This window comes from Salmo trutta, chromosome 38, assembly GCF_901001165.1.
Source record: "Salmo trutta chromosome 38, fSalTru1.1, whole genome shotgun sequence".
In the NCBI taxonomy this organism is placed as follows: domain Eukaryota; kingdom Metazoa; phylum Chordata; class Actinopteri; order Salmoniformes; family Salmonidae; genus Salmo; species Salmo trutta.
In genome coordinates this window covers 13,828,327-13,855,954 of record NC_042994.1, presented here as the reverse complement: position 1 = coordinate 13,855,954, position 27,628 = coordinate 13,828,327, and the positions used below count along the sequence as shown (strand labels likewise).

General features: G+C 42.3%; 2 protein-coding genes across 6 annotated transcripts; both read right to left on the bottom strand.

Moving 5' to 3' along the window:
- Positions 1 to 1,096: 1,096 nt before the first annotated feature.
- LOC115178515 (uncharacterized protein DDB_G0283697) lies at positions 1,097 to 27,594 on the bottom strand. Of its 4 annotated transcripts, none has more exons than XM_029739734.1 (6): positions 27,529 to 27,554; positions 27,292 to 27,415; positions 16,531 to 17,043; positions 13,502 to 13,642; positions 10,426 to 12,132; positions 1,097 to 2,370 (listed from the first exon to the last, which is right to left on the bottom strand). In XM_029739734.1, the coding sequence occupies exons 3-6, from the start codon at positions 16,990 to 16,992 to the stop codon at positions 1,915 to 1,917; spliced, it is 2,766 nt and encodes a 921-aa protein (XP_029595594.1). In that variant the 5' UTR covers positions 16,993 to 17,043; positions 27,292 to 27,415; positions 27,529 to 27,554; the 3' UTR covers positions 1,097 to 1,914. The 4 variants fall into 4 exon arrangements, with proteins under 4 accessions (XP_029595594.1, XP_029595595.1, XP_029595597.1 ...); XM_029739737.1 differs by having other exon boundaries at positions 1,333 to 2,131; positions 2,240 to 2,370; positions 27,292 to 27,594; XM_029739735.1 differs by lacking the exon at positions 27,292 to 27,415 and having other exon boundaries at positions 27,529 to 27,548.
- LOC115178516 (uncharacterized) lies at positions 2,876 to 10,070 on the bottom strand. Of its 2 annotated transcripts, XM_029739739.1 has the most exons (5): positions 8,707 to 10,070; positions 7,058 to 8,198; positions 5,200 to 5,340; positions 3,335 to 4,008; positions 2,876 to 3,168 (listed from the first exon to the last, which is right to left on the bottom strand). In XM_029739739.1, exons 1-5 carry the CDS (start codon positions 8,742 to 8,744, stop codon positions 2,961 to 2,963), a joined length of 2,202 nt encoding a protein of 733 aa, XP_029595599.1. In that variant the 5' UTR covers positions 8,745 to 10,070; the 3' UTR covers positions 2,876 to 2,960. The 2 variants fall into 2 exon arrangements, with proteins under 2 accessions (XP_029595599.1, XP_029595600.1); XM_029739740.1 differs by having other exon boundaries at positions 3,065 to 4,008.
- Positions 27,595 to 27,628: the final 34 nt, after the last annotated feature.

The following is a 27,628-nucleotide window of genomic DNA, read 5'->3' as shown; positions in this document are numbered from 1 at the left end:
CACAGGTTTTTGGAGACGCAGATGGCTAATTAGCACAGGTAGTCAACTGTCTTCTGAACGTTTTCCGTAAACAAGCACTGTAACATGGAAATATGGCCGTGTGGGAACCCTAACCCAATAAACGTGCGTTGTTTTTCTCCACTGATATGAAAGATAGTTACTTACGTTTCCAAAATCGTACCGCAAACGATGCGTGAAACGATGCATGTTAACATTTAGTGCAAGTGTCGGGGCTCTTAATAAAACTCCCCAGGCCAGAAGATACTACCGTCAATAGACGCTAAAGGTACTTAGCATATATGAATGGCCTAGGCCCTACCACATACACACAATACCAATAAATTACACTGAAAATAACTTCAATATGAAGCATTTAAGGACAAGGCTCAACTTTAACAAATCCTTTGCTAGTGTCATTACAAATCTATAAATGGTTGATAGGTAACAATGTAAGCCAACTGATGTCCATAGGGTCTGGATGGGTCAGCAGCAGGTTCTATTCTAGTGGGAGATGAGCTCATGATGCCCAGTGAAGATCTGCAGAAAAGAGAAAGAGTTGAGACGAATGGCTTGCTATGATAGAATACAATCATGTTCTCTTGAAACCGATGTATTTCTGGTGCTTTTACTTACAACAGCTAGCCATCCTTTGAGGCTATGTTAGGCGTGCCCATCTTCAGGTTGAACTCTTCAAGTTGAGGAACATTTAAGAAATTCAATGTCATTAAAAGGCTTTGCCATAACAAGGACAAAATGTGGTTGAATGGTGAACGCCAAGTCATAGGTAGATAAAAGGTCAACATAACCTCATCTTAGTGAAAACATGGGTATTTTAGATAACCAAAGGAGAACTTGTTGTTTATCCCCTTGTCTCTTCCTCAGCCTCTGGTTCAGAGAGGAAGCCAGGGCCCATTATAGCCGCTTTCTCCACAAGGTCTGCTAGCAGTTTCTCGCCATCTTTAATTGCGTCGTCCTCTCCTCCTCGGCCTTTGGTTCCAAGAGGGCCTGAGGGCCCTTTGCAGACACTTTCTCCACATGATCTGCAAGCAGTTTCTCCTCTTCTAACGTAGTTTCTTCCTCTCTTTCTGGTTCTTTGTTGGGCCCTGGTTCAGAGGGAAGCCCAGAGTCATTTGTAGCCACCTGAGGAACTACTTTCTCTATTGTGTCTACAAGCAGTTCCTCCCCTTCTGTCATTCCTCCCTCCCCTTCCATCTTGGGTGCTGGTTCAGAATTGGCTTCAATGCCTTCATCATCTGCTTTTGCCTTTGACTGTTTCCCCCCTTGTCAAATAGGTTCTGTGTACCCTTATGAATATCTCTCCTTTTTCCTCTAGTGTTTTCTTTTTTTTCTTTTTCTTGGGCTTTGGCTCAGAGGGGTTCCCAGAGTCCTTTGCCTCTAAAGGAGGCACTTTCTCCTTAGTGTCTACCAATGGTCTCTTCCATTTGTACTGGCAAGCCTTTTCCCTCCTCTTTGCAAGATGCTTCTTCTTCCCTTTTATCTTGTACTGATGCCTCTTTAGACATCTGATTAGAATCATCATGAAGATACCTGGATACAACTCTTTTTTCTTGGGGCACATTTCAGAGGGGGCCGCAGAGTCCATTGCAGTCACCTGAGGAGCCACTTTCTCTGCAGTGTCAGCATGTGGTTTCTCACCTTCTGGTTCTTTCTTAGGCCCTGTTTCAGATGGTGTCTCCAAATTCTTTGCAGCTTCCTGAGGGACCACTTCTTTAGCAGTGTCAGCTTGTAGTTCCTCCCGATCTATCCTTGCTTCTCCTTCTTGGTCTTTCTTGGGCTCCGGTTCAAAGGGGAAGTGAGGGGCCACTTTCCCTGCTGCAAGCAATCGCTTTCTTTTGCGCTGGTGAGCCATATTCCTCCTCTTCTCAAGCCATTTCATATTATACTGACACTTCCTTAGATGACAGTGATAACTCTGAATATACCTGTGAAGAATATATTGTTTCTCCTTTGCTTTCTTCTTGGACCCTGGTTCAGAGGGGGACTTTTTGTCGCTGTCCGAGTGGTCAATACCGCGGGGGACTTCTTTGTCGCCATCTGACAGGACACTTTCACTACGGCTTCTGCATGCTTCTGTGTCTTTTCCTTGTGGTTGCTAGCGTGCTGGGTAGATGTGAGCTGGAGGTTGCTAGTAGCAGGCTGGGTAGATGTGAGCTGGAGGTTGCTAGTAGCAGGCTGGCTAGATGTGAGCTGGAGGTTGCTAGTAGCAAGCTGGGTAGATGTGAGCTGGAGGTTGCTAGTAGCAGGCTGGGTAGATGTGAGCTGGAGGTTGCTAGTAGCAGGCTGGCTAGATGTGAGCTGGAGGTTGCTAGTAGCAGGCTGGCTAGATGTGAGCTGGAGGTTGCTAGCAGGCTGGGTGTATGCGTATGTCTGGTTTAAGGCTGTGGTTCCATTAGAGTAATACGGGGGGGGGGGGGGGGGGGAGCTGGGGTAGGGTGAATCCCCAGGGGGTTAGGTAGGAGGGGCTTGTTACCAGGCAGCATGGCACCAGAGGGCATGATTCCAGGAAGCATGGTACCAGGGGACATAATACCAGGAAGCGTGGTATCAGGGGGCATGGTAAGGCAATGGTGTAGGGGCTGCTATGGTATGCCATATACTGAGAGTACTGGGTGGGGGAGTAGGTTACCATCATAGATGAGAAACAGGGTATATAGGGTCCATGGAGTATGAGTAGAGCTCAATTGAGCTGTCTATGGACTCATCCCCATACCAATCCCTCTCAGATCTCTCTATGTCCCAGTCTCTAGTAATAGCGTGGCTGTCGGTGTCCCAGTCGCTGTTCCAGTTCGTGGTCCTAGAACGTTTGTCTCCGGTCCTTTGCAGCCACCTGTCTATGTCGTTGTCTATCTCTCGGTTTCTGTCTATCTCAGATCTGTATCTGTCCCGGTCTCTCTCTCGGCCTCCGTCAGTCTTTCTCTGGGTCTCTGTCCCCGTGTCTCTCAGATCTGTGTCTGCCCGTCTTTCCCAGATCTGTCCCGGTCTCTCTCTTGGCCTCCGTCCCAGTCTTTCTCTGGGTCTTTGTCCCCATCTTTATCTCTGTTCCTTTCTGATCTGTTAGTTTCTCTGACTACTGGTATGTCCTTGTCTCTCTCTCTGGTACTAGAGTGTCTGTGTCCGTCTCCCTTTCGGTTTCTCTCAGATCTGTCCCTTTCTCTGACTCAGTCCTTGTCTCTGGTACGAGAGCATCTTTGCCCGTATCTCTCTCTCGCAGGACTGTCCCCTTTTCTGACTCTGTCCTTGTCTTCCTCTGTCCCCGTCTCTGGTACTAGAGTGTCTGTGCCCATCTCTCTCTCCATCTCTTTCAGATCTCTCCATTTCTCTGACTATATCCTCTTCCCCCCCTCTGTCCTTGTCTCTGGTACCAGAGTGTCGGTGCCAGTCCGTCTCAGATCTGTCCCTGTGTCTCTCTATGTCCCATACCTTGTTACTAGAGCTGCTGTATTCAACGGTCATGTTTGAGTGCTGGTTTAGAAGGGGGCTAGGGCTGGCACTGTCTGATGGTAATGAGGAAGTACTGAGATGTTTAAATGAAGGTTCGCTCTCCTTTTTCTCTTTTCCCTTCTCATTCTTGAACTCCTTCCTTTTCAAGTCTCCCATCTTCCCATACAGCCTGTCATTGGTCCTGTCTGTCAGCTGACCCAACTCCTCAACCCCCAAGTCCAGCCCAACGATCTCCAGCAGGGTCTGCATCTGCTCGTACCGCTGCTCATCCTCAAGCCTCACCTTCTTCTCCTCAACTGGAGAAGACTTGGATCTACTGCTGGAGTCAACATGACCCTCGGGCAGAGTCGGCCAAACTTGTGGTAGCTCCTCGCCCACAATGAGTAACCCATTTTTGTTGTTGACGATCTTTGAGAGCTTGTTGATGTCCACCCCTTCATTGAGGACATTGAGGAAGCGCTGGAAGCCTGTGGCTGCTATGTCTTTCTCCTGTGTCCTGAGTGAATGAACTGGCCTCTGATTATGCCGTTTATCATTCAGGACCACCTAACAGGAAACATATGATGAAATATCAATGAATATCTAACCACTTCAGCTATAAACAAACTAGTGCTGGGCGATTAACCAACATTTTGGGTATTTTTCTTTTTTTAAACTAATTGACCAACTATGTTCAATTCCTGGAATACCACGTCGTACAGTTTTTTTTGTAGGGAATTAGTAGGGAAATGTAGTTTCCAACAGGCCAGCATGCTTTAGCGCATAACTACAATGACCATAATCCATCTACTTGTCTGGTCTGTTTCTTTTACGCCATCTGTTGGAGAAGAATGCACAATTGCGAGGTGATATAGAGAGCAGCTGTTGCTTCGTGAGGTATCTCTACCTGAAAATACATAATCTAGTTGGTATTCAGCAGTCATAAATGTATGCCTTATTTACTTTGAAGAACTACGGAATAGTGATTTTGTAAGACAGCATAGGCAGAAGCTCTATAGAGATGAGATGATGACTTGGAATGAAATCAGGTCATCAAATAAAACAAATGTAATATACACAAATGAAATATTTTATTAAATTAAAGTAATGTGAATAAATGATGGTTAATAAGCAGTAATTGGCAGTCACTACCATCATGGGACTTTTATTAAATGTTTTACTCTGTTAGAACATCCAACCCACATAATCCACAATGCATTTAATGTTCAAAAATAATAATAATCGAAACCGAAAAAGCACTAATCGCTCAGCACTAAAACAAACAAAATGTGTATGATCTGCTTGCATCATCAACACCGCCCATCAAACGTATCACTTATGTGTTGCATTTCACACTACCTTTGTTATCATGGGCTTGCTGTGTTCATCTGAATGTCACAATGAATGCATTTGGTTGCATTTTACTCATATTGACTCATTCGGCAATGATTGGCTTTTAGCTGGCTAGTTATGCTACAAGTTATCTCAATGACTGTTCGCATGCTAGGTAGCAATTAATACATCAGGTGGTTGACAGGGATAACACTAATATAGCGGTGACATTTTAGAAAAAACTATAGGCTTATAAGAACACAAAAAATATTATGAAGCGTACAATTAAGTAGGCACTTCATATCCTGCCTATTTGGAATGGGTGTCAATGGGAGAAATCGATTGTATAAATTGGGGGCCATGGTTTTCTTGACTTCCTTCTTATGATACTTTTGCAGACCTCTATGTTTTGTTATGGCTACATACCTCCTCATTGTCGGGATAGCGTCGCTGGTTCATTAAAGCCTTCACTCTCAGAGGACGGGCCTCTTCATTTTCTAGGGGAGCGCTAATCATCAGCTCCAACGCTCGCATCTTGTTTTGTTTCTTCAGCTTGGCAGGGTTATCCTGGAGGAAAATAGACAATATTTTAGTATGTGTAACGCAGTTGTCTCAATAGTGATATAAGGTCAGACTCTTAATGGCTTTGGGTAACTGATCTTAGATCTGTGTTTGGAGAAAAGGGGGTCTGCTGCTAAGTCCATGTAGCAGAAACAGAATCCAAACATCAGGAAAGATCTGATGGTCACCCTGATGAAGGCTGTTGTAGTCGCAACGCATTGGTGGATTTTTTATTTTTGCTATGCATAAGCCATAAACAATAAAAAGCTTGAAATGTTTTACGCTACACGCTAGTGCCTTGATTCTTTTGGACAAAGGCTTTTTTGGCATTGTTTACTATCCATGATCAACTTCATTTGGATCTATCAGGGAAGATTTATTCATAACAGTGTTGAGATCAATTCGGAATTTAATTCAATTCAACACATGAATTGAAATTCGAATTTGAATTGTTAACACCCAAGAGGAAGCAGATTTTTTTTATAAAGTAGAATTTTAAATAAATTAAAAACTTAGATATGGACATATGAGTCTCAATCCTTTGACAAATACTTTGCCAAAATCACCTGACACCTCTTACTAAAGAATAGATACCATTTTAAATGTTAGTTTGATTATAACTCAATGATGTCAAACAGTATTTTGTTTGTATTTTTGTCATGAAATGTTTCTTCCATTCTGGAGTGTTTGACCAAATGCATTCTGAGAAATGTATGTTTTTCTATTATAAACATTTATTAACATGTAAAGTGAATGATTCATAATTAGAGAACCTACATAACTAACTTTGAATATCTCCAGGCCACTGTAATTATAACTTGTTTTAGGAGGATGAGTTTAAAAAATGAAATGTTTTAAGAACATGTTTTTCCCAGGGGTCTAGCAGTATAGCATTTTTGTTGCACTGCTTTGCTTTATCTTGGCCAGGTCGCAGTTGTAAATGAGAACTTGTCTCAACTGGCCTACCTGGTTAAATAAAGATTAAAAATAATAATAATAATAATAGCATTTACCCACCTTGCGTCTTATTTCCCGACCCTAAACTGTGCCTGTTTGGTGACATTTTCCCAAATAGGAGGGAATTTCCGTGGTTGGTAGACGGTTGCGTCGCCGAGCAGTGCCCAGGATAAAATTCAATTGATGGATGCTACCCCCCTCCCATCCAAATCAAACATGGATTCCAATTTCTGTTTTTGCTTTACGCGCACACCTGTGTTTCCCACCTGTTTGGCCTAACTAATCAGCCTCGCAATACGGGCGCGGTGCTGCAACAGACAGGAAGTAGAAATTGAGTGTGTGTGAGCAAACATTTGCACAAACATTGAAATCCATCATTGATTAATAGTAATTTCAGCGTGACTTTATCTTGAACGCTTCTCCAATGTCAAGCCCCAAGACGGAATGTTAAATAAATTGACTTACACATTATTAACTGTATACATGATGGCGAGCTGGTACGGCTACAATATGTCAAACACAGTTTTGGTAACCATGCATGATGTCAACATGAACATAATGATGTATGGAATAAATTAAGGGGAATTTGACACAAATCTAGATTTTTGCATGAACTATGAACTACCCCTTTAATTAAAATGTAATTCTGCTTCCTGTGGAGTATGGCCAATTCAAATCTAATACTTTTATGGGAATTAAAGACCAATTAGCAATTCAGAATTGACCCCAACACTGATTAATAAATACAGCACTAATAGGTACATACCTTACTCAAAATGTCCAGCACCCTCCGTTTAAGAGGTAGGCATATGCGTGAGGACTGGTCCGCGACATTACTGTTGAATGTTGTATTGTTCGCCTTCCTCTGTTCAGACATGCCCTTCGCTGTTGCGTATGCAGTCTGTGTTTTAGGCATGTCCTTAGCTCCGCGTTTAATCTTTTGCATAGCAAGAACAGCTCTCTTCTCTATGACCTCCCGGTCCTCCACACTGGGCTCCACAGGATCTCCATCAACGTCCCCATCTGTGTCTGGGGAGAAGGGAGCACCGCTACCCCTCAATGAGTCCTCGCTCCAGTCTCCGGAAGATGGGTCCATGATGTAGCTCATATCAGAGGAAGTACCATACTCCTCCCAACCTTCTCTAGTCCTCCTCATGCTGGAGTATTCACTGTAGGGCTCTCTGGCCATAGCCTGGCCGTTGTCTCTCTTAAGGCTATCGTTCCATTGTCCTGAGCTCGGTTCTCCATACTCCCTGCGCTGACTGCATCTCTCTGGTTCTTCATACTCCCTCCGCTGACTGCATCTCTCACTTACTCCATACTCCTTCCGCCGACTGCATCTTTCTGGTTCTCCATACTCCTTCCGCCAACTGCATCTCTCTGGTTCTCCATACTCCTTCCGCCGACTGCATCTCTCTGGTTCTCCATACTCCTTCCGCCGACTGCATATCTCTGGTTCTCCATACTCCCTCCGCCGACTGCATCTCTCTGGTTCTCCATACTCCCTCCGCCGACTGCATCTCTCTGGTTCTCCATACTCCCTCCGCCGACTGCATCTCTCTGGTTCTCCATACTCCTTCCGCCGACTGCATCTCTCTGGTTCTCTGTACTCCCTCTGGTGACTGCATGTCTCTGGTTCTCCATACTCCCTCCTCTGACTGCATCTTTCTGGTTCTTCATACTCCCTCCTCTGACTGCATTTCTCTGGTTCTCCATACTCCCTCCTCTGACTGCATCTTTCTGGTTCTTCATACTCCCTCCTCTGACTGCATCTCTCTGGTTCTCCATACTCCACCCTCTGACTGCATATCTCTGGTTCTCCATACTCCCTCTGGTGACTGTGCCTCTCTGGATACATTGGGTACATTCTGCCAAGGTGCCTGAGCTGAACTGATACTCCAGGTTCACTGCAGAGAATAAAATGGTGGTGAACTGTACTGTGTGTCTGGGTGACATCTATATAACACTAACGTTAAGTATGTGATGAATAAACATGTTTGTCGTTGATTATGCTATATTGGATGTTCTTTGCCCAGATATGCATGTTCAAGGCAAGACATAAGGCCTCAAACAAATTAACAGGCTTTTAAACAAACAAGTTGAGTGCCAATATATAAGTAGTTGCATTTGTCTTCTATAATGCTAACTTAGCTTGCTTGTACGTTATTGTTCTGAATGTCAGCTGAAATGTGCCAGCGTTAGCCAGCTAACGTTAGCTATAGTTTACTAACTAGCTAGTTTGTAATGTAATTTTCAGAGCAGGTTGGCATATACCTTGCTAGCTAACGATTGTAAATGCAAGCATGCCAGATAGAATACCGACAAATACATGAAATTGCCACATTGAAATAGTCACATTGCATATTTTCCAATATAAGTGTTGGCAAACATTGACTATAGCTAATGATTGCCTACCTCGAGTCACGCGCAGGCTTATGTGTTCGCCGTCTCATTCTGGATCTTGTAGGGTCAAACAATACCAGTCTCTCTTAAAAATCGCTTTGCTTTGATTTTAATATGAATTGTATAGATCGGGTTAAGTTTGTTATAAAGACAACTGGTCAACTAACATAAACTCGTTTCTTCTCTACTTCGTCTATAGTTCTGTATTCAGCTTCATAGGATCGACATTCCAATCCTGCCACCAATAGGACGGAGTGCGAAGAGCATGGCATTTTCTAATCCTAAACCAATGAAAGCTATGCCTGAAAAGAAATGTTAAATTACTTTTGACATACTCCACACTTACAATATTAGACAGAATATTTTATTCATTTAAATATTTACAAAGTGAAAGACGATCTATTAGACTGAACTGGGGAGTGAAACATGGGCAGTTTTCTTGCTTTTAGCTATCAGGCATGAGAACTTACTAACGTGCCATTGCATTGATACACATGTACTATGCCCAAGGCCAGGAGTTTTTCCTAACCACATGACCAGACCAAGTAAACTCCACGGCCTTAATATTTGGTTTATAAACGGGAGAGAAAATGCATTTGCTGAGCAGATATCATAGTCAAGAAAAACTCCTGGCCCTACCCATACCACACACAACACAAAACATTACACTGAAAATAGCTTCAACATGAATCATTTAAGGATGAGGATAAACTATAACAAATCCTTTGCTAGTGTCATGACAAATCTAGCTCCCTGAGGAACCACTTCTTCTGTGTCAACACGGAGTTTCTCCCCATCTTTCACTGCTCCTCCTTCTGGATCTTGGGCTCCTCTTCAAAGAGGAAATCCTTTGCAGCTACCCGAGGGGCCACTTTCCCTGCTGCTTCTGCAAGCAATCCCTTTATTTTGTGCTGGTGAGTCTTATTCCTCCTCTTCAAAAGCCATTTCCTCTTACACACACACTTCCTTAGATGATTGTGATAACTCTAAATGAAAATACCTGTGAAGAATATATTGTTTACCCCCTTTGCTCTCTTCATTCATCCCGGTTCAGAGGGGGACTTCTTTGTCACCATCTGAAAGGACACTTTCGCATTTTTCCCCCTTCTGCATGTTTCTGTCTCTTCCACGTTTATTCTTTTCACTTTCGCTACGGCTTCTGCATGCTTCTGTCCCTTGTGGTTGCTAGCGGGCTGGGTGTATGTGAGATGGTGGTTGCTAGCGGGCTGGGTGTATGTGTATCTCCGAGTTAAGATCAATCAATCAAATGAATTTATTTATTAAGCCTTTTTTCATCAGTAAATGTCACAAAGTGCTTAGACAGAACTCAGGGCTTAGATAATGTGGCCCAGTCCAATGATACCCCCAGACAGGGCCAACCAGGCAGGATGTAATTGCTTAGGTGAAGTGAAGGCCATCCTCACATGGGGAATGCTGCTTTTTAGTTATCTTTTCGACAGTATCAAAAATACATTTTGGATTGTTTTTATCTGCCTCAGTCTGGTTGGAAAAGTAGGCTGATCGACCAGCAGTGAGGGCTTTTCGATAATGCGCTTTACTGTCTTCCCAAGCTAGTCGGAAGACTTCCAATTTGGTGGAGCGCCATTTCCGTTCCATTTGTCTGCAAACTTGCTTCAGGGTATGGTTTTTTTCTTTATACCAGGGAGCATGTTTCTTGTGACAAATGGGGGGGTTACGTAGGAGAGGCAAGACTGCTGCAGTGCTGGCAGCCTGGGTAGATGAGAGCTGGAGGTTGCTAGTAGCAGGCTGGGTAGATGTGAGCTGGAGGTTGCTAGCAGGCTGGGTGTATGCGTATGTCTGGTTTAAGGCTGTGGTTCCATTAGAGTAATATGGGGGAGAGCTGGGGTAGGGTGAATCCCCAGGGGGGTTAGGTAGGAGGGGCTTGTTACCAGGCGATATGGCACTAGCAGGCATGATTCCAGGTGGCATTGTATTAGGGAGCATAATACCTGGAAGCATGGTACCAGGGAGCATAGTACCATGAGGATAACCCCACCCTGGAGGGAAGGCAATGGTGTAGGGGCTGCTGTGGTATGCCATATACTGAGAGTACTGGGTGGGGGAGTAGGTTGCCATCATAGATGCATGAGGAGGATGAGAAACAGGGTATATAGGGTCCACGGAGTATGAGTAGAGCTCACTGGAGCTTTCCCTGGACTCATCTCCATACCAATCCCTCTCAGATCTCTCTATGTCCCAGTCTCTAGTACTATAGTGGCTGTCCCAGTTGCTCTCACTATCCCAGTCTCTGGTCCTAGAATGTTTGTCCCTGTCCCTTTGCAGGCACCTCTCTCTGTCCCTGTGCCTCTCAGATCTGTATCTGACCCGGTCTGTCTCAGATCGGTCACTGTTTGTCTCTCGGCCTTCGTCCCCGTCGATCTCTGAGTCTCTGTGCCTCTCAGATCTGTCCCTTTGTCTCTCAGATCTGTCCCTTTCCCTGTCTCTCTCAGATCTGTCTCTGTCCCTCTCAGATCTTTCCCTGTGTTTCTCAGATCCATCCCTTTCCCTGTCTCTCTCAGATCTGTCCCTGTCCCTCTCAGATCTGTCCCTGTCCCTCTCAGATCTGTCCCTGTCCCTCTCAGATCTGTCCCAGTCCCTCTCAGATCTGTCCCAGTCTTTCTCTCCATTTCTTTCTGATCTGTTAGTTTCTCTGACTACTGGTATGTCCTTGTCTCTCTCTCTGGTACTAGAGTGTCTGTGTCCGTCTCCCTTTCGGTTTCTCTCAGATCTGTCCATTTCTCTGACTATATCCTCTTCCCTCTCTCTTTCCTTGTCTCTGGTACCAGAGTGTCGGTGCCAGTCCCTCTCAGATCTGTCCCTTTGTCTCTCTATGTCCCATACCCTGTTACTAGAGCTGCTGTATTCAACGGTCATGTTTGAGTGCTGGTTTAGAAGGGGGCTAGGGCTGGCACTGTCTGATGATAATGAGGAAGTACTGAGATGTTTAAATGAAGGTTCGCTCTCCTTTTTCTCTTTTCCCTTCTCATTCTTGAACTCCTTCCTTTTCAAGTCTCCCATCTTCCCATACAGCCTGTCATTGGTCCTATCTGTCAGCTGACCCAACTCCTTAACCCCCAAGTCCAGCCCAACGATCTCCAGCAGGGTCTGCATCTGCTCGTACTGCTGCTCATCCTCAAGCCTCACCTTCTTCTCCTCAACTGGAGAAGACTTGGATCTACTGCTGGAGTCAACATGACCCTCGGGCAGAGTCGGCCAAACTTGTGGTAGCTTCTCGCCCACAACGGGTAACTCATTTTCGTCGTTGACGATCTTTGAGAGCTTGTTGATGTCCACCCCTTCATTGAGGACATTGAGGAAGCGCTGGAAGCCTGTGGCTGCTTTGTCTTGCTCCTGTGTCCTGAGTGAATGAACTGGCCTCTGAATGGTTGGATTATGCGGTTTATCATCAGGGACCACCTAACAGGAGACATGAGGAAATATCAATTAATATCTATCCACTTCAGCTACAAACAAACAAAATGTGTATGATCTGCTTGCATCATCAACACCGCCCATCAAACGTATCCTTCATTTACGTATCACTTATGTGTTGCATTTCACACTACCTTTGTGTTATCATGGGCTTGGTATATTTATCTGAATGTCACGATAGATGTACAGTGCCCTCCATAATTGTTGGGACAGTGAATCCATTTTTTCTTCTTTTGGCTCTATATTCCAGAAGTTTGGATTTTAAATCAAACAATGACTATGGAGTTAAAGCGCAGACGGTCAGATTTAAATTGACGGTATTTTCATCTATAATCGGGTGAACCATTTAGAAATGACAGCACTTTCTGACATAGTCCCCCCACCCCCCCATTTTAGGGGACCAAAAGTATTGGGACAAATTCACTTGTATGTGTATTAAAGTAGTAAAAAGTGAAGTATTTGGTCCCATATTCATAGCACACAATGACCACATCAAGCTTGCATCCGACAAATGTGTTGGATGCATTTGCTGTTTGTTTTGGTTGAGTTTCAGATTATTTTGTGCTCAATAGAAATGAATGGTAAATAATGTATTGTGTAATTTTGGAATCACTTTTACTGTAAATATGAATAGAATGTTTCTAAATACTTTTCCAAAATAATCTGAAACACAACCAAAACAAACAGCAAATGCATCCAACAAAGCTTGATGTGGTCATTGTGTGCTATGAATATGGGACAAAATACTTCACTTTTTACTACTTTAATACACATACAAGTGAATTTGTCCCAATACTTTTGGTCCCCTAAAATGGGGGACTATGTATAGAAAGTGCTGTAATTTCTAAATGTTTCACTCGATATGGATAAAAATACCCTCAAATTAAACCTGACAGTCTGCACTTTAACCCCACAGTCATTGTTCGATTAAAGACAAAATAAGATAAAATGCTTCACTGTCCCCAAATAATTAGAGGGCACAGTATTTGGTTGTATCTGTCAACTGCATTTTACTCATAATTACTCATTCAGCAATGATTGGCTGTTATCTGACTAGCTATGTTACAAGTCCATCTCAATGACTGTTAGCGTGATAGGGTGCAATTGATGCATCTGAAAGGATAACATTTTCATGCAGGTGGTCGACGGAGATGACGCTAACATAGCCATGACATTCTAGACCTATAAGAACACAAAAAGATGATGTGTACAAGTAGGTTGACACTTAATATCTAGCGTATGTGGGATGGGTGTCAATCGCAGAAATCGATTGTATAAATTGGGGGCCATGGTTTTCTTGACTTCCTTCTTATGATACTTTTGCAGACCTCTATGTTTTGTTATGGCTACATACCTCCTCATTGTCGGGATAGCGTCGCTGGTTCATTAAAGCCTTCACTCTCAGAGGATGGGCCTCTTCATTTTCTAGGGGAGCGCTAATCATCAGCTCCAACGCTCGCATCTCGTTTTGTTTCTTCAGGTTGGCAGGGGTATCCTGGAGGAAAATAGACATTATTCTAAAATATTATATGCCATTTAGCGGACGCTTTTATCCAAAGCGACTTACAGTCATGTATGCGTGGTCCCGGGAATCGAACCCACCCTGGTGTTACAAGCGCCATGCTCTACCAACTGTGCTACAAAAGGACCACATACTAAAAGCACCATTTTAGTATGTGTAATGAAGTTGCCCCTGGATAGTGATCCAAGGTCAGTTTTTATTTAACTCTTAGACTCTTAATAGTTCATGTAAGAACAAGGTTTTTCTACTGCTAAGTCCATGTAGTAGAAACATCAGAATCCAAACATCAAGAAAGATCTGGTGGTCACCCTGATGGTGCGGGTTTTTTCATTCTCGCTATGCATAAGCCGTAAACAATAAAGGCGTTTGACTTTTTTCCCACTACACACCTTGATTAATTCTGGAAGTTTTTTGCACAAATGCATTTTTGGAATTATTTACTATCAAGCAGCAACTTCTTTTTGATCTATCAGGAAATATCTATTCATAATAGGGTTAACGTCAATTCGGAATTAAAATTATATTCAACACATGAAATTTGAATTGGTCACACCCCACAGGAAGCAGAATTTTAAATAAAGGAAGTAGAATTTAATTCAAATCAAAGAAATTCAACTGAGACATGAATATATGAGTCTCAACCCATTGACAAATACTTTGCCAGAATTATCTGCCACCTCTTGCTAAAAATTACAGATACCATTTTAAATGTTAGTTTGATAATAACTCAATGATGTCAAACAGTATTTTGTTTGTATTTTTGTCATGAAATGTTCTCTTCCATTCTGGAGTGTTTGATCAAATGCATTGAGAAATGTATGTTTTTCTATCATTACATTTAACAACATGTAAAGTGAGTTATACTGAACAAAAATATAAACATGTAACAATTTAAAAGATTTTACAGAGTAACTCTTCATATAAGGAAATCAGTCAATTGAAATAAATTCATTATGCCCTTATCTATGGATTTCACATGACTGGGAATACAGATACGCATCTGTTTGTCACAGATGCCTTTAGAAAACGTAGAGGCATGAATCAGATAACCAGTCAGTATCTGGTGTGACCACCATTTGCCTCATGCAGCGTGACACATCTCCTTTGCATAGAGTTGAACAGGCTGTTGATTGTGGCCTGTAATATGGTTGTCCCACTCCTCTTCAATCGCTGTGCAAAGTTCCTGGATATTGGCGGGAACTGGACCACGTTGTCCTACACGTCGATCCAGAGCATCCCAAACAGGCTCAATGGGTGACATGTCTGGTGAGTATGCAGGCCATGGAAGAACTAGGACATTTTCAGCTTCCAGGAATTGTGTACAGATCCTTGCGACATGGGGCTGTGCATTATCATGCTGAAACAACAATGGGCCTCAGGATCTCGTCACGGTATCTCTGGGCATTCAAATTGTCATCAATAAAATGCAATTGTGTTCGTTGTCCGTAGCTTATGCCCACCCATACCATAACCCCACCGCCACCATGGGGAACTCTGTTCACAACGTTGACATCAGCAAACCGCTCGTCCAGACAACGCCATACACGTCGTCTGCGGTTGAACATACTGCCAAATTCTCTAAAATGACATTGAAATTCAATTTTCTGGCAACAGCTCTAGTGGACATTCCTGCATTCAGAATGCCAATTGCACGCTCCCTCAAAACATGAGACATCTGTGGCATTGTGTTATGTGACAAAACTCCACATTGTAGAGTGGCCTTTTGTTGTCCCCAGCACAAGATGCACCTGTGTAATGATCATGCTGTTTAATCAGCTTCTTGATATGCCACACCTGTCAGGTGGATGGATTATCTGGGCAAAAGGAAAATGCTCACTAACAGTCATGTAAACAAATATGTGTATAACATTTAAGAGAAATAAGATTTTTGTGTACATATATAATATTTCTGTGATATTTTATTTCAGCTCATGAAACCAACACTTTACATGTTGCATTTATATTTTTGTTCAGTGTATGAGGGAGACAACCTACAAAATAATATTTAAATATCTCCAGGCCACTGTAATTATAACTTGTTTCAGGAGGATGAGTTTAAAAAATGTCATGTTTAGCCCAGGGGTCTAGCAGTATAGCACTTACCCACCCTGCATCTTATTTCCCGACCTTAGACTGTGCCTGTTTGGTGACACTTTTCCCATGTCGAAGGATATTTCCATGGTCGGGAGACGGTTCTGATTGGGAAATAATTAAATTCAATTGATAGATGCTACCCCCCTCCAAATCAAACTCAAAACATGGATTCCATGTTGTGTTATTGCTTTGCGTGCACACCTGTCTGTTTCACACCAGTTTGTCCTAACTAATCAGCCTGCAATACGGGCGCCGTTCTGCAACAGACAGGAGGTAGAACGCCGTCTGTGCGCGTAAACATTGACATGTTTGATTTTAATACTTTCTTGTGCACAGGTAATGTGAGGGATGCCGATTTAATAAGAACGGTATGCCGACTATGGACATAACTTCAACGTCAGACAAGTGTTGCTAAAACAGGTAGTCGTTTCAGAGTGACTTGAACGCCCTAAGACTGAATGCCCCATGACGGAATGTTAAATAAACGTACTTACACGTTATTTCCTGTATACATGACGGGGAGCGTGTAGGGATACAACATGTCAAACACAGTTTTGGTAACCATGCATGATGTCAACATGAACATAATAATGATGTATGGAATAAATCATCTATTTGAATTTCATTGAATTCAATTTTACAGACAACTCAAAGTAAAGGGAATTTGACCCAAATCAAAATTTTATGGAAATGGGAGACCAATTAGCAACTAAATTCAGAGTTGACCCCAACCCTGATTAATAAATACAGAACTAATAGGTACATACCTTACTCAGAATGTCCAGCACCCTCCGTTTAAGAGGTAGGCATACGAGTGACGACCTGTCGGCGACATTGTTGTATGTTTTGAATATTGTATTGTTCATCTTGGTCTGTTTAGACATGCCCTTCACTGTTGTGGATGCAGTCTGTTTTTTAGGAATGTCCTTAACTCCGAGTTTAAGCTGTCGTGTAGCAAGAACAGCTTTCTTGCGCGCTATCTTCTCCTCTATGACCGCCAGCTCCTTCTTCTTACGAGCGAGTTCCAGGTCCACACTGGGCTGCACAGGATCTCCAACGTCCCCATCTGTGTCTGGGGAGAAGGGAGCACCGCTACCCCTCAATGAGCCTTCGCTCCAGTCTCCGGAAGATGGGTCCATGATGTAGCTCATATCAGAGGCACCGTACTCCTCCAAATCTGCACTAGCTTCTCCTTCCTGCCACCGCGAACTGTACCTCTCTGGTTCCATTGGGTATGTTATCTTCCAGCGTGCCTGAGCTGGGATGACTCTTCAGGTTCACTGCAACATAAAATAAAAATGTAAGAAGACATTGGTGAGCTTAATGTAAGATACATGTTGTTGTGTACGGTTGTGCTAGGTTGCCTGGCTACCCAAACTCCTTGCTCCGGCCAAACGCTATGCCCAAGGACGTTCATTTATTTATCTGCAATGAGTCTGGATCGGTTGTCACTAGTTACCACAGCCACAAAGTCAAAATTGGCTATATCGTAAAGATTCAAGAAAACAGAAACTAGCTGTTTGGTTTTAATTTTAGGTTAGGCATGAGATTAGCAGTGTGGTTAGGTTTAAAGATTTTAAAGACATTTTAGAAATAAGGTTTATGACTTTGTGGTAACTAGTGACGACAGTCTGGATCTGAGTACCTCCCGACAATTTCTAGAACGCAATCACATTCTAACTGTTCGGATTGGTCCCAGAAACCGATCAATTGGGCCAGAACACATGTGGGTAAAGCACCGTTTTTAAAATTCGTTACTGGCTTTGATAGTCTGATTGATTAGAAATGATCCAATCGTTGATGACTTTTGGACAACACCCCTCATTTTGACATTACCACAAACAACTACAATAATGGCAGTCACTAGCTAGGTTTCCATCCATTTGGAAACAGATTCATGCTAATATTCTAGAATCTGGATAAAGAAATAAATTGCATTTTCCCACCAGTGGTGTGATAGAAATCACTGGGTGATGATATAGCGCACACAAAATGTACATTCAGTTTTCATGACCTGAATTCTATTGCATTTTCAACTCTGTTGCGTAAAATAGCAAATGTGCCCACTCTGGTATTGGCACACGCACTCTAGCCAACAGCTTGCAGATAGAGTGCAGGTAGGTTGTGCTGGTAGGCTAGTCTACATGATGAGATTATTATGGATAAGAGTGAGAATATTTTTAATTTGTCAACTGGCAGTCAAGCATCGATCATCATGTCACTTAAATAAGACCTTCGATATTTATTGGAAAGCAGCATCAAGATCACCATGCACTAGTGCTGAGCATTAAATGTCGGTTATTTTTCAGTTTTTAAACTACAATATTTTGTTTTTGTAAACAACTACAACTAATTGACCAATGCCTGTTCAATTACTTGAATTCCTTTTTATTCGGGGTTTTACTGTGAGCTCAATGCACACACTGCAGTTTCTGTAGAGATAAATCAGACCCAGTCTGAACTGTGCGACGTGGTAGGGAGTTGTAGTTTCCAACAGGGCCAATATTCATCATAGTTTATCGCATAAAACATGGCAATTAACTACAATGACCACAATTCTTTGTGCATCTACTTGTCCGGTCTGTGTTTCTTTTACAGAAGAATGCGCCATCACGAGGGGATATAGAGCAACTATTGCTTTGCACGGTATCTCTACCTGAAAATACATGATCTAAAAGTGATTGATAGTTGCTATTCAGCAGTCATAAAAGTATGCATTATTGACTTTGAAGAACTACTAAAATAGTGGTTTTGTCAGACAGTATAGACAGCAGCTCCATAGAGATGAGATGATGACTTGGAATGAAATAATAGTCATCAAATAAAACAAATGGAATATACAAGTGAAATATTTGAATAAATGGTTAATAAGTGATAAGCAGTAATTGGCAGGCACTACCATCATGGGACTTTAATTAATTGTTGTATTCTGTTTATTCTATTGTTTTATTCATTCAACCCACATAATGCATAGTGAATTTCAATTAAAAATCATCGAGACCGAAATCGAAAAACGGTTATTTTTTAATAATCAAACCCGAAACCTACCTCAAAAAGCACTAAACTACCATTTACTTTCACCACACTGTGAAGTTCATCATAACTCATCTGTAGTCTAATAAACTGCATGGTTTCATAGTAGTCATAGTGGCAGGACCACACACAGTGTCACCGTGTGACTCCAACTTTAATATGATGGTTATTAGATCAATATTTCCGCATAAAGGCGTTTCTACCGCCATTTCTTGCTAAATACATTTTACCTACTCAAAAAGATCCCACCATGTCGAACAACCAAATAATCTTTTGGCATTTATAAAATTGTACCATCATAGCTTTATACGTACAGTGCATTCGGAAAGTATTCAGACCCCTTGACTTTTTCCAAATTTTGTTACGTTACACACACTATCCCACAATGACAAATTGAAAACCGTTTAGACTTTTTTTGTTGCAAATGTATAAAAATAATCGACATGTGCATCCTGCGTCCATTGATCATACTTGAGATGAGAGTCCTTTAGGGGGCTTTTGGCATACTGCAAGCGGGCTGTCATGTGCCTTCTACTGAGGAGTGGCTTCCATCTGGCCACTCTCCCATAAAGTCCTGATTGGTGAAGTTCTGCAGAGATGGTTGTTCTTCTGGAAGGTTCTCCCAGCACTACAGAGGAATTTTAGAGCTCTGTCAGCGTGACCATCGAGTTCTTGGTCACCTCCCTGACCAAGGCCCTTCTCCCCCGATTGCTCAGTTTGGCCGGGCGGCCAGCGCTGGGAAGAGTCTTGGTGCTTCTAAACTTCTTCTATTTAAGAATGATGGTGGCCACTGTGCTCTATTCCTTCAACCTCATGCTTGGTTTTTGTCTGACATGCACTGTCAACTGGAGGTCGACCGATTTCGGATTTTTCAACGCCGATACCGATTATTGGAGGACCAAAAAAGCCAATACCGATTAAATCAGCCGATTTTTATACATAAACTATAGTTTTGGCAAGTCGGTTAGGACATCTCCTTTGTGCATGACACAAGTCATTTTTCCAACAATTGTTTACAGACAGATTATTTCACTTATAATTCACTGTATCACAATTCCAGTGGGTCAGACGTTTACATACACTAAGTTGACTGTGCCTTTAAACAGCTTTGAAAATTCCAGAAAAATTATGTCATGGCTTTAGAAGCTTCTGATAGGCTAATTGACATAATTTGAGTCAATTGGAGGTGTACCTGTGGATGTATTTCAAGGCCTACCTTTGCTTGACATCATGGGAAAATCAAAAGAAATCAGCCAAGACTTCAGAAAAAAAATTGTAGACCTACACAAGTCTGGTTCATCCTTGGGAGCAATTTCCAAATGCCTGAAGGAACCACGTTCATCTGCACAAACAATAGTACGCAAGTATAAACACCATGGGACCACGCAGCCATCATACCGCTCGGGAAGGAGACGCATTCCGTCTCCTAGAGATGAACGTACTTTGGTGCGAAAAGTGCAAATCAATCCCAGAACAGCAGCAAAGGACCTTGTGAAGATGCTGGAGGAGACAGGTACAAAAGTATCTATATCCACAGTAAAATGAGTCCTATATCGACATAACCGGAAAGGCTGCTCAGCAAGGAAGAAGCCACTGCTCCAAAATCGGCATAAAAAAGCCAGACTACGGTTTGCAACTGCACATGGGGACAAAGATCGTACTTTTTGGAGAAATGTCCGCTGGTCTGATGAAACAAAAATAGAACTGTTTGGCCATAATGACCATCATTATGTTTGGATGAAAAAGGGGGAGGCTTGCAAGCCGGAGAACACCATCCCAACCGTGAAGCACGGGGGGTGGCAGCATCGTGTTGTGGGGGGGCTTTGCTGCAGGAGGGACTGGTGCACTTCACAAAATAGATGGCATCATGAGGACGGAAAATTATGTGGATATATTGAAGCAACATCTCAAGACATCAGTCAGGAAGTTAAAGCTTGGTCGCAAATGGGTCTTCCAAATGGACAATGACCCCAAGCACACTTCCAAAGTTGTGGAAAAATTGCTTAAGGACAACAAAGTCAAGGAATTGGAGTGGCCATCATAAAGTCCTAACCTCAATCCTATAGAAAATTTGTGGGCAGAACTGAAAAAGTGTGTGCGAGCAAGGAGGCCTACAAACCTGACTCAGTTACACCAGCTCTGTCAGAAGGAATGGGCCAAAATTCACCCAACTTATTGTGGGACGCTTGTGGAAGGCTACTTGAAAAGTTTGACCCAAGTTAAACAATTTAAAGGCAATGCTACCAAATACTAATTGAGTGCATGTAAACTTCTGACCCACTGGGAATGTTATGAAATAAATAAAAGCTGAAATAAATCTCTCTACTATTATTCTGACGTTTCACATTCTTAAAATAAAGTGGTGATCCTAACTGACCCAAGGCAGGGAATTTTACTAAGATTAAATGTCAGGAATTGTGAAAAACTGAGTTTAAATGTATTTGGCTAAGGTGTATGTAAACTTCTGACTTCAACTGTATAAATTGGTAATAATGACAATTACAACAATACTGAATGAACAATTAACACTTATTTTAACTTAATATAATACATAAATAAAATCTATTTAGTCTCAAATAAACAATGAAACATGCTCAATTTGGTTTAAATAATGCAAAAACACAGTGTTAGAGAAGAAAGTTAAAGTGCAATATGTGCCATGTAAAAAACTTAAGTTCCTTGCTCAGAATATGAGAACATATGAAAGCTGTTGGTTCAATATTCCCAGTTAAGAAGTTTTAGGTTGAAGTTATTATAGGAATTATGACACGTCGACTATTTCTCTCTATACCATTTGTATTTCATATACCTTTGACTATTGGATGTTCTAATAGGCACTTTAGTATTGCCAGCCTAATCTCAGGAGTTGATAGGCTTGAAGTCATAAACAGTGCTGTGAAGCAAGCATTGCTAAGAGCTGCTGGCAAACACAGTAAGGTTTGAATGAATGCTTACGAGCCTGCTGCCGCCTACCACCGCTCAGTCAGACTGCTCTATCAAATCATAGACTTAATTATAATATAATAAATACAGAAATACGAGCCGTTGGTCATTAATATGGTCGAATCCGAAAACTATCATTTCGAAAACAAACGTTTATTCGTTCAGTGAAATACGGAACCGTTACGTATTTTATCGAACGGGCGGCAACCCTAAGTCTAAATATTGCTGTTACATTGCACAACCTTCAATTTTATGTCCTAATTATGTAAAATTCTGGCATATTAGTTCGCCAGGCGGCCCAAACGGTTGCATATACCCTGACTCTGCGTGCAATGAACGCAAGAGAAGTGACACAATTTCCCTAGTCAATATTGCCTGAATTGAATTTCTTTTAACTAAATATGCAGGTTTAAAAATATTTACCTCTGTGTATTGATTTTAAGAAAGGCATTGATGTTTATGGTTAGGTACATTCGTGCAACGATTTTGCTTTTTTCACAAATGCGCTTTTGTTAAATCATCCCCCGTTTGGCGAAGTAGGCTGTGATTCGATGATAAATTAACAGGCACCACATTGACTATAGGCATCGCAGGACAAGCTAGTTAACCTAGTAATATCATCAACCATGTGTAGTTAACTAGTGATTATGTTAAGATTGATTATAAAAAACAAGATAAGTTTAATGCTAGCTAGCAACTTACCTTGGCTCCTTGCTGCACTCGCGTAACAGGTTGTCAGCCTGCCACGCAGTTTCCTCATAGAATGCAATGTAATCGGCCATAATCAGCGTCCAAAAATGCCGATTTACCGATTGTTTTTAAACTTGAAATCGACCCTAATTAATCGGCTATGCCGATGAATCGGTCGACCTCTACTGTTTTCTGTTTTTATTGTATTTATGTTTTGCAAAAATTTATAAAAACCTGTTTTTGCTTTGTCATTATTGGGTATTGTGTTGAGGAAATGTTTGAGTTATAAAAAAATATCAGAAACTTTTAACATCCCACAGAGCACCATTAAATACATTATTCAAAAATGTAAATAATATGGCACCACAACAAACCTGCCAAGAGAGGGCCGCCCACCAAAACTCACGGACCAGGCAAGGAGGGCATTAATCAGAGGCAACAACGAGACCAAAGATAACCCCGAAGGAGCTGCAAAGCTCCACAGCGGAGACTGGAGTATCTGTCCATAGGACCCCTTTAAGCCATACACTCCACAAAGCTGGGCTTTACGGAAGAGTGGCCAGAAAAAAGCCCTTGCTTAAAGAAATAAATAAGCAAACACATTTGGTGTTCGCCAAAAGGCATGTGGGAGACTCCCCAAACATATCGAAGAAGGTACTCTGGTCAGATGAGACTAAAATTGAGCTAATTTGGCCATCAAGAAAAACGCTATGTCTGGCACAAACCCAACACCTCTCATCACCCCGAGAACACCATGTTTTCATTGGCAGGGACTGGGAAACTGGTCAGAATTGAAGGAATGATGGATGGCGCTAAATACTGGGAAATTCTTGAGGGAAACCTGTTTCAGTCTTCCAGAGATTTGAGACTGGGACGGAGGTTCACCTTCCAGCAGGACAATCACCCTAAGCATACTGCTAAAACAACACTCGAGTGGTTTAAGGGGAAACATTTAAATGTCTTGGAATGGCCTAGTCAAAGCCCAAACCTAAATCCAATTGAGCATCTGTGGTATGACTTAAAGATTGCTGTATACCAGCGGAACCCATCCAACTTGAAGGAGCTGGAGCAGTTTTGCCTTGAAGAATGGGCAAAAATCCCAGTGGCTAGATGTGCCAAGCTTATAGAGACATACCCCAAGAGACTTGCAGCTGTAATTGCTAAAAAAGGTGGCTCTACAAAGTATTGACTTTGGGGGGGTGAATAGTTATGCACACTCAAGTTCAGTTTTTTTTGTCTAATAACTTGTTTGCTTCACAATAAAAAATATTTTGCCTCTTCAAAGTGGTAGGCATGTTGTGTAAATCAAATGATACAAACCCCCCAAAAATCTATTTTAATTCCAGGTTGTAAGGCAACAAAATAGGAAAAATGCCAAGGCGGGTGAATACTTTCGCAAGCCACTGTATTTTGCGCAATGACGCTGTCGGTGTGTTCGAAGGGTAATAGGCTAACCACACCACTCGCGTCACAAAATAAATGTAGAAATCCATGTTATTCAATTATTGCGCCAACGAGCATCTGCGTTGCCAAGGGCTAAAATAGAAATCAGTTATATTTCTGACGCAGATCGCGCTGCAAGTCCTGCCTCTCCCATCTCCTCATCGATTTGTAGAAGCAGGTACCCACGTACCATCTCCTCATTGGTTATACCCACATGGGTGACTGAAGACGAACGAGATCAGTGGCAGTAATTCCCCTAATTTATGAAAGTTGCCAATCGCAATATAAAGTCAAGCGAAGAAAAAGCCTGGAAGGGAGATGACTAGAAACGATTCAGTTGACCGTTTTTATGTGTGGATTAATTGTCGCATTTGAGGACTTTGGGCAAGTGCAAGCTAGCTAAATTGCCATACATGTTTAATGCTTTTTGACCTGTCCCCAAATTAATGTAATTGGTTCATAGTTTGTTTTGATATTTTAACCTGCGTGTCGTGATCGCGTTTGGTGTGGGACGACAAAATGTATTTATGCACGATGGCGCACGCGCGCAGCCGGTTTGGGTTCCGTGTAAGGGCTGTTATAACGCAGGACGCAATGCGGAGTGCCTGGATACAGCTCTTAGACATGGTATATTGGCCATATACCACAAACCCCAGGAGGTGCTTTATCGCTATTATAAACTGGTTAACAATGTAATTAGAAGAGTACAATAAATGTTTTGTCATACCCGTGGTACATGTAAAGGATAAACACCGACGTTCTGTACATTACATGCAGCTGGACAAGGTGGACAGAGTCCCTTCTTCCAAGGTAATGTACAGAACGGAGGCGTTTATCCCGCTTATACCGTAGTTGCCAAAGAAAACAATATGAAAGCACACATTTTTTGCTGACATTTTCATTTATATAAACAAATTCATACTTTATCATCTTTTGGTCGCTAGCAACGCGACCTAGTCATTCATTCTTTATGTTCTGTTGTCATGCTCGCTGGCAACATTCCTATCCCTTGCTTGCGGCTAACACAGTCACTACCTTTGCAGGCAGAATAACAGCAAAGTAGCTGTTTTCTGTTGACATTCATTTGGATAGATCCATAAAAATGAGTAGATAATGCCCGGCATAGCTAGAAAACATCTTTCCACTAGATGTTGGAACATTGCTGCGGGGACTTGCTTCCATTCAGCCACAAGAGCATTAGTGAGGTCGGGCACGGATGTTGGGCAATTAGGCCTAGTTCGTAGTCGGAGTTCCAATTCATCACAAAGGTGTTTGATGGGGTTGAGGTCAGGACTCTGTGCAGGCCAGTCAAGTTCTTCCACACCAATCTCGACAAACCATTTCTGTATGGACCTCACTTTGTGCACGGGAGCATTGTCATGCTGAAACAGGAAAGGGCCTTCCCCAAACTGTTGCCACAAAGTTGGAAGCACAGAATCGTCTAGAATGTCATTGTACTGTATATATAGTGTAGATGTCCTGGATGGCAGGGAGCTCGGCCTCAGTGATGTACTGGACTGTCTGCACCACCCTATTTGGCGCCATGCGATCGAGGGCAGTGCTATTGCCATACCAGGCAAGATCTGAACACAAATCAGATGACATAGCGACTATTGTGCGTCAGTCTTTTCCATGTAATTTCCGTATTCTGATACTGTAGCAGAAGTCACATGTAAGTATCAAGTGTAGACACCAGGTTGTGTCTACACTTACATTTACATTTTACATTTTAGTCATTTAGCAGACGCTCTTATCCAGAGCGACTTACAGTAGTGAATACATGCATTTCATTTCATGATTTTTTTTTTTTTGGTACTGGCCCCCCGTGGGAATCGAACCCACAACCCTGGCGTTGCAAACACCATGCTCTACCAACTGAGCCACAGGGAAGGCCCACCTACATGCGACTTATGGTACCAGCAGGGGTGCAACTTCCACTGGGGACGGCAGGACATTCTGAAATTGCATTTTTGCAGTATTTAACAGCTGTGTGTATGGAAATTGTTTGTAGCTTTTGTTTTGTCCTGTTTCAACAGAAGTAAATTTAACTTGGCTAGTTTTCGCCAGTTGATGTACCATTAGCCAAAAGTTGTCTAACGTTAGCTAGCTCACTAACTTTAGCTATTATTTTTGCACTAGATGAAACCAGCAGCCAAACGATTGAAAACCAATATTCTGACGTTTTTTTGACAGCGCAATGTGAGTTTATTAGAATCAATATAGCAATGTAACGTTATTGATCTGTTTCCATAGCTATTCCCTACTTTTCACACTGACACGGCATAAACAGCTCTATAGGCTTTCCTGTCATAGTGCAGTCAGCACACACTACACAACACTATGCTCGGGATCAGATGGTGACAGATGTCCCTGCAGGGTCAGACAGCCAGGGAAGACAAGCCTTCAGAGCTCAGGTGAATTTTGCAGTATATTATAACAATCAGTGAATGATAACAAAGTTCCATCTTGAGTTGATGGATAGGCCTACAATAGCCACAGGACAGCAGTTCCGCATTTGTGGGTTTGATTACAGGCTCAAAATTGCCAGAAACAAATAACTTTTTCTGGAACTCCTCAGTCTATTCTTGTTCCTGAGAAATGAAGGCTATTCCATGCAAGAAATTGCCAAGAAACTAAAGAAACAGACTTGTCACAAGTCCTCAACTGGCAGCTTCATTAAATAGTACCAGCAAAACACCAGTCTGAAGGTCAACAGTGAAGAGGCAACTCCGGGATGCTGGCCTTCTAGGCAGTTGCTAAGAAAAAGCCCCATCTAAGACTGGCCGATAAAAATAAAAGATTAAGATGGGCAAAATAACAAACACTGGACAGAGGAACTCTCCCTAGAAGGCCAGAATCCCGGAGTCGCCTCTTCACTGTTGACTTTGAGACTGGCGCCCCCCTTCACTTCTAAAACCAAAGTTGCGCCCCTGGCTCTCAGAATATGACGATCTCATAGGGGTCTAGACGCAGCGAAGTGGCTTTGTGCTGATTGTGTTCAGATCTTGCTGACCACTTCGGGACGTGGTCAGGAAGGCATTGCGGACTTCTCAGTCTGGATGCAATCAGGCTACCGAAAGCGCATACAGGTGGCGACGTTATAAGCACTCTAACACTTGTGTTTTGGGACCGACTGGCACCTTTTCATTATAACTTGAGGAAATTCGTTCCTAGCATGTGAGGAACGTAATTGCTGGCCTCGTAAACGCTAACCATGTTCAGAATGCTAAAGCTGTATGAATCTGATGCAGAACCTCTGCTACTAAGCTAGGTAGCTAACGTTACAAGCTGTCAATTTCAGAACTTGCTGTGAGCGTGACAGAAGCATATAGCCCAATAATTGCTTTTATCATAACCAAACACATGACCTTACTCTTAAAAATAATGTGCAAGCAGTTAACTATAAAACGATTGTTTACCTCGTGTCTGCAACCTCACCCGCGCTCTTCGTCTTAGGCCTGAAAGAGGGTACCACCTCATTTTGTTCGCCGTGTCATTTCGGTTTTTGAGGCGTCAAACAAGTTCCACGTACGCTACCAAAGACTGACAGAGTGCTTGACTTGAAATACAATTGCATAAAAATGTATATATTAGCTAGCACAAAAGTAATGATCTAGCTAGCCAAAGACAAAAAGTATTGAATTTTTCTGCTGTACCTGCTTCTGTAGATTTTTTCTCTCACCTTCTTATGATTAAAATTCCAATACTGCCGCCAACAGGACGGAGTGTGAAGTATAGTTTAGAGCATTAGCATGA